Source organism: Podarcis filfolensis (assembly GCF_964270895.1).
Source record: "Podarcis filfolensis genome assembly, chromosome: 7".
Lineage (NCBI taxonomy): Eukaryota > Metazoa > Chordata > Lepidosauria > Squamata > Lacertidae > Podarcis > Podarcis filfolensis.
Genome location: NC_139603.1, coordinates 3,446,919 through 3,461,596, shown reverse-complemented (window position 1 = coordinate 3,461,596; position 14,678 = coordinate 3,446,919). Strand labels below are relative to the sequence as shown.

The window sequence follows — 14,678 nt, the reverse complement described above, 5'->3', positions numbered from 1 at the left end:
TCAGACCAATGATTAATCTAACCTAATATTGTATACTCTTGACTTATGGTGACTCTCCAACGTATCTGATCCTTGAAATGCAAATACTGGATATTTTACCTGGAACTGTTGTCTCCTAAATGCAAAACATGCACTGTACTATTGAGGTATGGTCCTTCCCAGCTGTGGTTTTCAACTGGCCAAGAAACCTCTATTTTTTCTTTGAAAAGTACTCATATTGATGGGGGGGGGGGAATAACCAGTCACTTTTGCCTTACTCTAAGTTCATTTCATTGTGGTCGTTGTTAATTTGGCATATTTTAATTTCAATGGAGCACACAAAATATATTTCTCAGGAGAAGGAAGGAGGGTGCAGACAGCCACATTTTAATGCACAAGCAACTTCTCATTTGCTTACCTGTGCTGGAAGCCTTGTCCTTGCATCCCCAGCTGCAGAAGTGAGCTTGAAGTTCCTGGCAGATGCTTGTGTTTGAAATCCTGGGCAGAGAATCTGAAAGGGGAATCTGAAAAGATAAACATCACCTATCTGCCCTTTATTATTACTGTTTATCTTGGCTGTTGAGTTGCCTTTTTATGCAGAGCTCCCCATCATCAAAGTCCCCTCTTGAGTATTCTCGAATTGGTGGCCAAGTGATGTCTTAATGTCTGAGAGCAAAGTTCCCTGGCTAGGTTTTTTATATTCCTGGTCATGCATTTCTAACAGTTGCAAAGAATCCTGTCTTCAAATGCAGCTGGAGAAGGGTTTGGAGGGAGGGGGATCTTCATTAACTTTCTTTCCAAAGGTAACATCACACCATAGTTGTGGGCAGGACCAACCTTCTGAGTGAGCATAACATCCTGTCTAGCTTTCTTTCCTCCACTGTGCTAGAAGGCTTATATTAGATGTAGAAATATACTGCTCCACCAGCAGAGTGCTGTGCTCAACCAGCACACAGAGATGTGACAACTATAGCAGGTATGAGATGGGTTCACACTGTTTCAAGGATTATAAATTAATTCAGGTATTATACCAATTACATTATTTGCTTCTGAATTGCTGCCTCTGTTGCAGTTGCAGTTCAACAACCTAATCATAACAGCTAAAATTTTTCACAGCTGTTATTTGTTAGCGATTTTTGCACAATGTTTTCCCCAGGGTAGCTGTCCAAACACATAAAAACAAAAACTACATGAACCCTCCCTCATCTATAACACACCAACTTCCCACCACCATCTACCACGGCAGCAATGAAACACAAAACAGAGCATGAGTCTTTTGTGATTACTAATGTATTCCATCTTTCAACAAGAAAGGCATGATCTTAATATTATTTAACAATATGTTAAAAAAATCAGCCAATAGGCTTCAGCGTTAATACAGTTATACAGTTTTACTGATTTGATATGCAAGTACTCATTTGCTAAACTTCCTCTTGCAAGTATTTTTACACAAGCTGGCTACAAATTGGGAATCAAAACACAAATTGCTTAACTTGTACATTCTCAACAGTAGATTGTGAAAAACAAAAGTAAATGCTTGTCCCAAAAGAGGAATTTTCTCTATGACAATTTCTTTAAAGAAGTCTATAAGGAAAGAGCAAAACTAGTTGGATTCATTGCTCTGTTTAAAGGACAAGTCATAGCAAAATGGGAAAAGCCAAGGTATCTCCAGAAACTGGAAACATGCTGTTGTTCCAATTCCAGCAACTGCAGACTATAGTCAGATAAGTCTCATTCACAGACTTCAATCACAGAAACTAACATATGTAGTTAGAAAGCAGCAATTCTGCAGCCTTCTAGCATAATCAGGGGAAAGGCTAGATGACCAGTGAAGATCCACACAGCACTGCTAATGAAGGTATTTGTCTCAAGGCCACAGCAGTTCTCAGCACAGGGAGTGCAGTTAGTAATTAGATCCCACAACATTCATATCCATGTTGTGTCCTTTAGTGGACAGCAAAGGTAGCTTTCTTCAAGCTAAAGTTGGACCAATTGATGGAAAGTCTTTGCCTTGTCTGTCTGGCAGAATCCAAGCAGAATCTGTAAAGAAAACATGTGTAAAGGAAATCTAATACACACCAAGGAAGTATATATCATCATGTCTACATTACAATTTCCTTTGATAATTATTAGATTTCTAATTACTAGCTATATAAAATGTACCTTGTTAATACTTGAGCAGAGTTGCTTAAAGTTCAGCTAAAAGAGAGTGCATTAACACCCACCCTAGGGTGGAAGAAGGCTGAATGATTTGACATGATAACTAATGTTGTATTTAGTAAGTAAGTAAGTAAGTAAGTAAGTAAGTAAGTAAGTAAAGAATTCTTTTAAAGTCAAAATTGCTATTCACAGTGGGGTAAGGTTTAAAGATACCTTTGTCTGCATTTTGCAATGAGCGAATGTGGCAAGTCAGTAAGCAGAGCCAATGCTTCTGGCCCCTCAGCTCTGGGTCATTTCAAATAACAGCTGCTATTAAAATGTGTTGCTGACTGAGACTTAGAGGCTATGAACCAATGTTTAATCTCATTTGATTGTGCTAAAACAGGGATGGGGAACTTGTGGCCCCCCAGATGTTGCTGCACTTCAGCTCCAATCAGCCCCTGCTAGCAAAGCAAGTGGGAGTTGAACTCCAGCCACATGTGGAGAGCCATGGGCTCCCAATGCCTGGGCTGAGAGGCCCCAAGGGTGGCACTATCGTGAAAATGATGACCCCCCATATTGGAATTTGATCTCAGTTCTACAGCTGACTTCATTAACCCTGCTAACAGTGCCTGATGCCCAGTGCTCATTTTAAAGTCTTTGGAACCTAAACATTGGTGCAACTATGCATGCATTTTTATATATGGAGCAGAGTTCAATGCCTCAGTCCCAATGATTAAGCTTACAACGTTTAGATGCAGTACTATTTCTATGATTCTATGATTCTATTTGGGTACAACTTCAAATCCCTACTCTGCTTTCTGCTTGGGACAAATCATGCTTTCAGTATACCTACCTCATAAATGTGTTGTGAAAAAAACATATATCAAGAAGGTGCATGGTCTTACACATGTGGGATAAACATATTTGTATTTTTCGATTCAGCCAGATTTAGTATTACAGAAATGGAAAGACTGAACAATACAGCAGTGAGCATATGCGGCCACCCTCTCATTTGCTGTAATATATAAAAGTAGTTACTAGGGTAGGTTTCTGCTTTGTGAGTTTTAGTTTGTCCATTCTCTGTTTCTGCAGAGGTGTTGTCTAACAGTGCAGAGAACTGAAGTTATGGGCTGCTTGTGAATAAAGTGTGCTTTGTAGTTAAAAGCACACATGTATAAGCCTTTCACAGAAAGTAAGAAGGGGAGCATTTTTATTTTATGAGTCCTTCTAGCTGCTTAGAAAAGAAGGCTGCTGCACTGGAAACTTGTGCACAGTTTCATCAGTGGCAGCAAATCTGGGAAGACTCCTAAGAGATACTGACCCACTTTAAAAAATAAAAATGCTACTAAATGCTACTAACAAAATAACAGATGAAAATAAAAAGAAAGCACTCAGCAATGGTGGATATGTATTATAATGAGAAGTCTTAATCTGTTGAAAGTCAGAAGGGAAAACTTTCAATATGTTGAACAATATTTTTAGCCTAATTCTAAGTGAATTAGTAGAATAATCGAAATTGAAATAAGGTCTGAGACGACTATAACAGCTTGTGGCATCTCAGATGTTAAAAAAGAGACACTGTGCTTTTTTTAAAAAAAAAAGTGGGGATTTTGATGTCAGTCTGCATCTATTTTGGCCTTCAACTTGATTTCTATATATGTTTTTATTGTTAAATCGATCGAGGATGTTTCATGGAAAGTGATTCATAAATAAAATAAAATAAATGAATAATAAAATTGACTTCAAACTCTTTACTGGTCAAGCATTTAATGTCTGTTTTTGTAAGGGAAGCAAGTATCTATTTATATATTAGAAGGGTGTGTTGCATGCATGTATTCATGTACCCATGTGCGGGTGGCTGAGAGGTGGTGGGGGCTGGATGGTGAAGAGATGGGCCTCATGGATGCATGAATAAGAGGAACGGCTACACTGATGGATGGAGTATGACATGGAATCATAGAACTGCAGAGTTGAAAGGCACCCAAGGGTCATCTAATCCAACCCCCTACAATGCAAGGATCCTGCCCCCGGCTGTCTCTGGGTGGGTATTACCAAAATGATGCTTTGTACACCACATTCACCCAATGACCTAGAACCTCTGAAAGGAGGAGGCTAGTGTTTCCCCTGTTGCAAGAATATGAAATAGTCTTAGAGCATCTTGCAAGTTTGGGCAGAGAAAAACGTTGAGCCTTCACAAGATTTATGATGAGAATGCCTCAGTTGAAACTGTAAGGCACGGGTGGGCAGATCTCAGGCTTGCAGGATCTACTGTGTTTTAAATACAGTGGTACCTTGGTTTTTGAACAGCTTAGTTTCGGAACAATTCAGAACCCGAATGCTGCAAACCCGGAAGTAGGTGTTCTGGTTTTCGAACTTTGCCCCGGAAGCCAAATGTGCTCCTGAGCATCCGTTTTTACTGTTGCACAGCAAATTTCAGTCCCCCGCATAGTAATTAAGCCTTTTTTCTTCTCGCATCTGCCCTTGTGCCACTCATCTGGGTCCCCCCCATTGAAATTAAAGCCTTCCGTTTCTGATTGCAGTGTTCTGAGGTGATATTTGGTGCTTTTGTTTTTGCTATTTTTTGCGTTTTTGTGGCTTTTTCATTTTTGTGACTGTGGCTTGTTTTTCGTTTTATGATTGATTGATTGTGTGACTGCGGAAATGGATAAAAGCCCTCCATCCAAACAATGACTATCATGTGCAGGTAAGGAAAATAATTAATTTTAATATTTATCATCTACACTACTGTCTTATTTATTTTGTAGTACAGAACATTGATTATTTCTTTCATTTTATGAAATGGTCTTGTTAGATAGCAAAATTCATGTTAAATTTCTGTTTTAGGGGTTGTTTTTAAAAGTCTAGAATGGATCAATCTGTTTTGCATTACTTTCTATGGGAAAGTGCGCCTTGGTTTTGGAACGCTTTGGTTTTGGAATGGACTTCCGGAATGGATTAAGTTTAAGAACCAAGGTACCACTGTACTACAACCCCAAGAGTCACCAACTGGTACAAAACAGTATGTGTTCACTTGCCTGAGCTGCTAAGAATCAACATGGAGACTTCTGCCTGCAAGTTCTGCCCAGAATTTGTTATCAGTGCCACAATAAAGGCCACAAGTTATTTTATGGAAAAAATCCACTCCTGTTCCCACCCACGAAGGCATTATTTCCCAGCAAACCTCTCTTTTTTTTCTTTTGCAAGGTGAAGGGAGCTTCTTAGTTGCTGCTTTTTTAGACATTTGAGAATCACAATGCTTAGCTGATCTACTTCAAACAGCCCAGAGATCTAACTGAAGTTCTTAACCTACCTTCTGTTGTAAGGATGTTTGTCCTTATTTTAAGGCAAGTAAACACAACTTGTGATCCAGGCCCCCAGAAGCTCAATCTACCACTTCCATTTGTTGCCTGTCTAGCGCACTTCTTAGTTGATCTCAGTATCAATGCCCTGAACACTCTGTTCCACCAGTAGAGAGTGTTGCCTGGGCACAAGCATACCTCAACAGAATGCAACCCTAGATGCTATTTAGCTATGCCTAAAACCAGTTGGGAGTTTTTATTTGGGCCATAATAGCAACAAGACAGCCATATAGCACTTACTTACCTTTTAAAATGTTCAACTTCCCGCTCAGTTTCATCCATTTCCACACTGTCTAGGTCAACATCTTTGGGCAAAAACACATCATCTGCAAAAAACACATTGTAAAAACAAGATTATTTTCAATTACCTCTTTTCCCAAGGAAACAAATGGAAACATGCAACCTGAAGTAATTAAGCCTTTTAATCTGGTATAGGATATTTAAGAACTTTGGTCTTTAGAACTTAGCCACATTCTTAAGTTGGGGACTTCTGTAACGTGACCAGTGACCACTGAAATGGGGCCAGCAAGAGGCACCCTAAGGCAGAGGTGGGGAGCCACCAACCTATTAGGTAACTCTGGTGTGTGGAGTCTTCCCATTTTGCAGGTATTCTCCGCCACAGCAGGAATCTTCTGTTAGGGCCAACAGAAAACTATGTTCAAGTGCAACTGCTGCACTGGAGGGGAAAGCTGACTCCTCTTTCCTCATGTGCCACAATTTCCCCACCAAAAATCACCCCACCCCTGGCTGACAAATAAGCTTGAAAACAGCTTTCTATTTATGTCAATGGAAGGCTGTTTTCAAGAATGGGGTGAGTGGAAATCTGCATGAAGATCGCACCTGGAGAGAGAAATTACCTTTCCCTTGCACCAGCTGCAATCTCCATGAAAATCACAGCCCCATCCACCAGCATTTAAGGCTAGGAAAAGAAATTCTCATATGCTTTTTTCAAGCTTAGTTGCTGAATGGAGTATGAATGAGAGAGGAGGGAAACCAGATTGTGTTGTTCTTTTTTAAAAGTTGGTGCCTATGCACTGGGGGTGTGCTTGTGTGTTGCACAAGATATAATTTCATAAAAAAGAGACTGTTGTACACATACGACGCTGCCTTGTAATGAGTCAGACCATCAGGTCCATCTAGCTTAGTATTGTCTGCACTGACTTGCTGAGGATCTTTGCGGTGTGAGAGAGAGGCCTTTCTCAGCCCCACCTGGAGATGACAGGGGTTGAGGCAGGGATCTTTCCCATGCAAATCATGTACTTTACCCCTGAGCTACAACACTTCTCAACTAAGCACAGGAGGCGACTTCTCAGTTTCAGTATTATTTCAGATAGTCCTCAATGTGACCGGAGATGCTTTGGAAGCATTAAACTATTTAAAATACACAACTAGCTAATTAAATAGAGGCTTACCAATTGAGGAGTTCCCTTTGTCACTTTTCTTTTTCTTATTTTTCTTGCTCTTGCCTTTTGGCTGTGGAGATTCTTGTAGTAGAAGCTTATTATGCAGCTGTTCATTTGGAAATAAGGAGCCTCTCACAAAAGGTGACTTTGTCACAGGATTAATTTGCTTTGCTTTATTTGTGATTACTTTTTTCTCCTCTTTTTTGGAGATGGCAAGTGACTGAAGTTCTGCCACTTTTATTTTAGAATTTATTTTGTTTTTTATTTTAGGTGGAGTCTGTATATCAGTTGCTTTGGAAGACTTTTTCAATCGTTGAGAAAACAGATCATTTATTTGTGTTATCTGCTCTTTGTTGTTATCTTCTGTGTGGTGATGCATTATGTTAAGAAGCAAAGAAAGGGGTTCATGTGATTTCACAGTCATCTCTGTATTGAAAAGCAATTTTGAGTCTCTACCATTTATTGGATTTGATGGGTCAAAGCACTTTTCATAAATTTGCCCCTGTTCAACATGATCTGCATGTTTAGACAGTGATTCAGATGATGTTTCTATTTCATCAAGGAATTCATTCTGAATGTTTTCTGGGATGTCAGGGCAAGGCTTCATCATTACTTGACAATTCTGAGTATGCACCTGTACTTGTTGGCAGTTTATGCTGGTTCTCTCTTTCTTCTTTTTCTTAATGTCTTCTAACTCTTGTAGTTGTTGTGCCTCTCTATCTTCTTGCTGTTGCTGTTCTAGTAGCTGATGATGTTCCTTTTCTCTAGCTTTGGTTTCAATGTGGGCCTTTTCTTTTAACTGGGAAGACAACAGTTTACCTTTCTTACAATGGCATGAAGATTCCAAAAACGTAAGTTGATGTAGGGCTGGATTCAACTAACTGATCACACCAGAAGAAGCCCATGCAAGGACTTCAACTAGTGCAAGAGGACCTTCTCCCCCTCCCCCTCCCCCAATTGTCTCAGGTTAGGTGGGAAAGCCCTCAAAGCAGCACATGGAGCAAACATTTTCCATCAGGAAATCTGCTCAGCGCTGTATTTAATTCTTCCTGGAGATACAGAAATATAGTTTTGATATAGCTCATATAGCACACACTGGCTGCGATTCAACTAAATTTTACTGAGAGTAGAACCGTTGATATTAATGGACCTAACTTAGTTATGTTCACTAATTTCAATTAGTCTACTTAGATATTCCTGCCCACCTAGCAGTTCGAAAGCACGTCAAAGTGCAAGTAGATAAATAGGTACCACTCCAGTGGGAAGGTAAACGGCATTTCCGTGCGCTGCTCTGGTTCGCCAGAAGCGGCTTAGTCATGCTGGCCACATGACCCGGAAGCTGTACACCAGCTCCCTTGGTCTATAGAGCGAGATGAGCGCACAACCCCATAGTCGTCCACGACTGGACTTTATGGTCAGGGGCACCTTTACCTTTACTTAGATATTAAAGCATTTGAACACAGTTTGCTCTCCAAAAAGAGTCCAAAGTGGCTTTTAACAGCAGCAACAACAGTTTAAACAATCTACTAATAAAAACAAAAAGTAACAACGCAACAAGAGTTAAAAACTTAACACCCAAAAGTCATCTCTGAAAATAATTTTGTGAAACATCTTAAAAATAGTATTATCACCACTGAAACACCTTGAGTAGCTCATTTTCATGCCTTTCAATAAATGGCTACCTCAAATACAAGTCTAGGCTTACCTTTTTTTGCTTATGTCTTGCTCTTTTGGCTGTCCTTGAGCTGCTTACTGGCTTAGTCTCAGGGCTGTTTATAAACTGCAGCAAGTCCTCTACTTTTCGATGATCAACAACACTTTCCCTATCTTGTATCAGCTCTGGTTGCCTGGGTTGTCCCTCTTTCTTCTTTGTTAAACGTAAGCGAAGTTTTTCTCTCATTTCAGCATAATTCCTACTAGTTGGTGCTGCTGGTGGCTAACAGAAAATTTATAAACTCATAGTAAATACTGAAAAATCACTTGAATTTTAGCATTCAGAAACAAAGGCAGTTAAAAAGATGTCCATATAGAAGAACTTTGCAAAACACAAATAATCAGGCTTAAGAGGCGGCATGGGCGAGCTGCACAACTCCTTCCAGACCCTTAAGGGCGGCCCAGCGTGGCTTGACTGCCCAGGTTAGAAGCTCTAATCAGCACAGGTGGTGGCTGTAGAGACATCCAACCCTGCAGGCTTCCTCTACTCATGTTGCCTCTGAAGGTGATCATTCATGCCTGAAGAGGACTCTAGCATAATGATCACAAGTGTTGTAAGAAAATACTTCAGGCCAGACATTAAGCTCCATGTAAATTTACATATGCTAAGATTCAATTGTTGGAACGTCAAAATGTATGTAACAGAAATTTATGCTGCCCTAGTAATGCATTTGCTAACAACTGCAAAATTTGTTAGAGCTAAAAATGGCAGAAATCCATGAATGCCTACAAAGTTTGGCTCACAAGAGTATGGGAAACAGCTAATTGCTCAAACTGCATGAAATTTTGAGGTTAAGAGTTGGAAGGCAACACAGAGAAATACTTTTAGTTTTTAGAACTAAACATATAATTCAAACATGTATTTACAAGTACAGTTGAACCTTGGAAGTTGAACGGAATCCGTTCCAGAAGTCCGTTCGACTTCTAAAATGATCAGAAACGATAGCACGGCTTCTGATTTGCTGCAGTACCAGAACAGCCACTTCTGGGTTTGTGGTGTTTGGGAGCCAAAATGTTTGAGAACTAAGGTACTACTGTAATTTTCGAAACTTTAAATTTAAAGTTATGTCTTTGTTGTATTTCCAATTTTGAATTTAAACATAAAAATAGCTACCTATAAAACAGATATAATTGCATATATTTGGGAAGCGGCAGTAGCCAAGTCAGTCAGAGAACATGCAGATGGGCCCAGGTTCAATCTCTGGTATTGTCCGGGAGCAAGTGACAGGGACACCTGGGCAGGAACCCTAGAAAACCACTGTCATTCAGAATAAATAATACTGAGCGAGATAGACAAAGTCTGATTGGCTGCAAGGCAGCTTTCTATATGCCAAACACAGTGTCAGTTGGTGGTAGTATACTTCCTATAGCAGATTCATTAGCAAAATGTTTCACAACACGGGACTGTAAATGTATACTGGGAGACAGAAAGACAAGTACCTGTTTTTCTCCTTCATTCCCTCACTTCAGCTGCCTGAACAGCAACACACTGGTCTACCAGTGCTATCACAGCATAATGAATCCCCTGTCCAACTTGAGTGGAGCAGTAGACCTGTTTCCTTAGCACTGGGAAAAGAGTAGTACTAGGGTATGAGTGCTCCCTCAGTCTCCCTCCCTGGCAGGTCACAATTACAAGGCATCTGCCATTGTTAAAATCCTTTTAATGCCTGGAGATGTAGACTTGATGCAACAAATAAGTCTGCTGCAGAAGCCATTGGGCACAGGCACACTGCTCTCTGCACAAAAATGCCTAGCCTGGCCCAAAGAGATTCAATGTGTCTTTAAGTTAATTTAACACGGATCACAATAAGTCCTGAAGCTTTCAAAATGATTGCAGGAATATGTAAGAACTTTTTCAGTTGGAGGAGCTCATTCCACTGAAGGTGGGCAGTGATCCCTGCCCCTTTCCCTGATCCAAGGTTGGGTTTCTACTTTCTGGCTTGGGATGGTTTGGCCACTGCATGCCCAAGGGACCTGAAGCGCATTGAGACCACAGCCAAACCAGTAAGCCGCTCACCCATCCATTCCTCTCCAGTGAATGAGAGCGACTCGGGGGTGGGAACGCTGCAAAAAGAGACACGGGTGGCCTTTTTCGCTTGCTGCTCTGCAGAGGGGCTCCGTGCCCTTTTGCCAAATATCAGTTGAAGCCAGAATGCTCCCTGCCTGCCTTTCTGAAGAAAGGCTGTGTGTGCATGTGGACTTCCTTTGCTGTTGGTCGGAGGTGCCCGACTCCAAGTTAAAAGTGAACAAAACAAGGCCAGCCAAATATTGTAGAATTCTGTATGAAGTATTCCAAATAATTAAATGTTTTTCAGCAAGTATATGCATGTACATCTACAGAGATGTAGATTTTAAGTCCCCCTCACATCCCAGGGCCTCATTTCCTCTCTTCACCATCACAGAATCATTAAGCTAAGCTAAGGAATAGGAAAGGACCAACATGCCATGTCAAGTCTTTTGATGCAGATAAAACCCATCCATTTATCCATCTGACTTTGGAACACAGGAAGACGTCTTATACCCAGTCAGACCACTGGCCCATCTAGCTCAGCACTGTCTACACTGACTGGCAGTGGCTCTTCAGGGTTTGAGACAGGAGCTTGTCCTAGTCCTCTCTGGAGAAACCAGGAATTCAGCCTCAGACCTTCTGTTCAGAAGCAGTGAGTCTCTCCCCCTGCTGTTGACTCTCCACAATGCCTAACATGAAGTGGGAATTACTGTATTTTTCCATGTATAAGACTATATTTCCCCCCCCCCCCAAATTTTTAAAGTTTAAAATTGGGGGTCGTCTTATACACGGAATGTTGCAATTATTTATTTCTGATTTTTGGGCTCAAAAAATAGGGGTCATCTTATACACGGAAAAATATGGTAGTTAATTAAGTCTGGCAACAGCAGTTAATTCAGTACAAACAAAGCCAAAACAACAGTAGAGTGAAATGCAAGTGGCAGCACCTAAAAATAAAATCTGTGGTGGATTACTTACTCCTCCATGACCAAAGAATTCACAGTAGCAACAGTCACAGTATTTTCCTTCTTTTTGGTTTGTGGATGTTGAGGTACTAGAGCTATGCTCTGAGCAGCTATCTTCATCTTGGCTCTCCTCACCATCATACTGTTGATGGTTATAGACACGGCTGTTCTCACAATGATGGCCTTCACAGTCAGGATCACTACAATAAAGCAGAAAACTGATATTTTAACCCAGTTTCTTAAATCAGTCTAGAAAGCAACAGGAAAACAATCAACCAAGTATAACACTCCATGCATATGATGAGGTGGGTCCTCTTCTATACACTGGTGCCAACTCTAGGGGGCTCTGGGTGCTCAGCACCCACAATTCTTTTGTGGGTGCTGAGCACCCCCACCGCGTGGCTCCAATGCAACTTCTGGTTTCTACCAGAAGTCGCGTTGGAGGCCTGTAGCGACCTCTGAAGTGATGTACAAGACCCCACGAAGCCACAGAAGCGACTAATAAAGTCCCTGATAAAGAGAATTGGCAATTACTAATGATAGAATATGCAGAGTTAGCAGGTCTAACAAGTAAAATAAGAGAGCAAGAAGATCTAGCATACAAAGAGTAGCTGAATTTTTGTGTGGAGCATTTGGAAAATAACTGTAAATGAGTGAAAATGCTAGCAGGATTAAGGTAAATTCAACAGTATAATATATAATAAGGGAAGAATAAAGGGAGGAAGGGAACTAAATGGATATGTAAGATAATGCAGGAATGGTGGGAAGAATAAAAGGAACCAGGGAAGGGGAAGAAGAGAAGTCATTGAATGTTTTAATTAAAAGAAAGATATTAACAGTGGAAATGTATATTTGAATGTGATTTTGCCCAAGTAATAATGAAAATTATAAATAAAACTAATTAAAAAAGAAAAGAAACCGCCGGAAGCCGTGAGGCCCCGTGAGGTCTCGGAAGCAACATCTAAGGCCCTGCCAGGTCTCTGAACACGACTTCCAGTATAAACCGGAGGTTGTGTCAGAGATCTCACAAGGCCTCCAGTGTGACCTTCAAGGCCCTGCGAGGCCCTGGAAGCACAGCTGTGGCTTCGGCATCATAACATGACGTCATGATGTCATGTTATGCTGCGGGTGCCACTGGGCACCCATAATCTGGGACCCAAGTCGGCACCCCTGATTTCACAAAACCTTTTGTTACAACATGTCTATAAATGCTTGACCCCAGACAGACACACTGCTCTCTCTTTGTTCCCAAGTTGTACTGCTGCTTTCCACCAGTCCCAAATCCCTTCCCTGAACTGTGTGTCTTGTATCCTGAAATCATGGTCCTTTCTCTCACATTCCATCAACGTGCTAGTGAAAGGATAGGCAAATAATCTCCTTCTCCTCAAACCCTATTTGTACAGTGCCCTTCATTCAAAGATCACAGGGCGGATCACAACAGAAAAATACAAAACGAAGACCAAGTCACTTAATTTTCCGAATCCAGGGAGGGTTTCTTGAGGAATGGTTTCACCACTGCAGGCAGGGACTACCTCCTCTTGCAGGGAGGCATTAATCACCCCCCTGGCCTACCCAGCTGTCCCCTACCTGCTAGTTTTTATCACGCAGGAGGGACAATGGTCCAGAGCATGAACCCCTTGTCCACATCCTTCAGTCTTACTAACTGAAACTCATCCAGCACAACAAGACCTGACAGTGCCCTGGACACCCTTTGAGATTCATTTGGTATAACAGCATAGTCAAGGTCATAGTGGATGCAAGGGGTTTTATCCTCCAAATACTTTGTAAACAAGTTACAGCAAGCTGCCCTCAGTTCTGCCACCTCCTTTGGGTCAGACTGTAAGTGGCCCTGCACTACCCAGAAAAGCTCCGCCAGATGGCACAATGAGGATGCAATGGAGGCAACAAAGTCTGCCTTCTTTGCCGCCTTCTCTGCCACTAGGTTAGCTCAGTGATTAGCCCTCACCAGCGTTAGACTGCATTCAATCAGATCTTTCCTCCACACATGTTCAAGCTGCTTCCCAGCTTGTTTCCTTGTTCTATGCTCTGGAATATACCAAAGAATCAAGTGGGAGAGGGTGCTCAGGGGTAATCGTATCAATGGCCTGAGCCATTTGTATGTTCCAGGGGTCAACCGCGGCACCAATCATATCAGCTGGGAAAACCCCTGAACGGTATGGAAACTCAATGGATCATCCCGCAAGGACAGAGCATCCTAATAGGTCCTCCTGCCTCTGCAGCGAAAAGGTGCTGAAAGCTAAATCTCAACAAAAAGTGATCTCACCATGGCAAGGGACTGATGTCAATATCGCCCACTTTCATATCACCCTCTCCCTGCCCCATTGAGAATACAAGTTCCAGAGTGCGGCCTGCCATGTGTTGGGCCAGTGACATGTTGGGCCAGTCCCACTGTCGTCATGGCAGCCATGACGCCACCCCACAACTAGTCGCCTCAGCATGGATGTTGAAATCTCTCAGAACCAGCCGTCTGGGAGTCCTCCACACCACCTCTGAGACCAGGTCTGTCAGCTCAGTGAACCCTTATCTATCCGAATTGTCCAGTGTCAGGAACGCTACTGCAACTATTCCCATTTTGTCCAAGTCAAAGCTGAACTGCACAGCAGTGGTACCAATTGACCTCACTATCCCTCCTTCTCCCACCCACCCCACTTTCTGCGAAAGCCTCATAATTGCTGTTTAAGTAGTTTCAATTTTTCTAAAGAAGTTTATTTGTGGACTCGTTTCTATTTCTCCCTGAGTACCTTACAAGGGCACATCACTTCCCCAGACTAAATATTCTAAATGTTACCCATGCCACTGGATCCTTGGAATTCTTTTTGTATGTTAGCAGGACCATTCTCCACCAGACTGACATCAGTCTGGAATATGACCAGGGATGCATTGAGAACAGTATTCCCCTATTTGAGCAGATTCCTCTAAGCATTCATGTTCACAAGAGCTTATTCCCTGAAGTAGCCTGCAGATGTGTTTACACACATTTCCTGAGTAAGCTTGCTAACAGCTGGAAGGCAAGTCTTTTGTACTTAACAGCTGATATGGTGTGAAGAATGCAGAGTCCATTAGGGACTCAGATATTTGTACCCAGATA

The 14,678-nt window shown here is 41.7% G+C and overlaps 1 protein-coding gene across 6 annotated transcripts in view; it reads right to left on the bottom strand.

Annotated features, from left to right (window-relative positions):
* Nucleotides 1–1,251: 1,251 nt before the first annotated feature.
* Nucleotides 1,252–14,678, bottom strand: part of FAM193A (family with sequence similarity 193 member A) — a 52,355-nt gene continuing 38,928 nt past the window's right edge. For all 6 annotated transcript variants that reach the window (XM_083624436.1, XM_083624437.1, XM_083624435.1 and 3 more), the window contains 5 exons: nt 11,583–11,769; nt 8,589–8,819; nt 6,893–7,682; nt 5,725–5,806; nt 1,252–2,019 (listed from right to left, as the gene is read on the bottom strand). In XM_083624436.1, the coding sequence (XP_083480562.1) occupies nt 1,926–2,019; nt 5,725–5,806; nt 6,893–7,682; nt 8,589–8,819; nt 11,583–11,769 (1,384 nt within the window). In that variant the 3' untranslated portion in view covers nt 1,252–1,925. The remainder of the gene's footprint in view (nt 2,020–5,724; nt 5,807–6,892; nt 7,683–8,588; nt 8,820–11,582; nt 11,770–14,678) is intronic.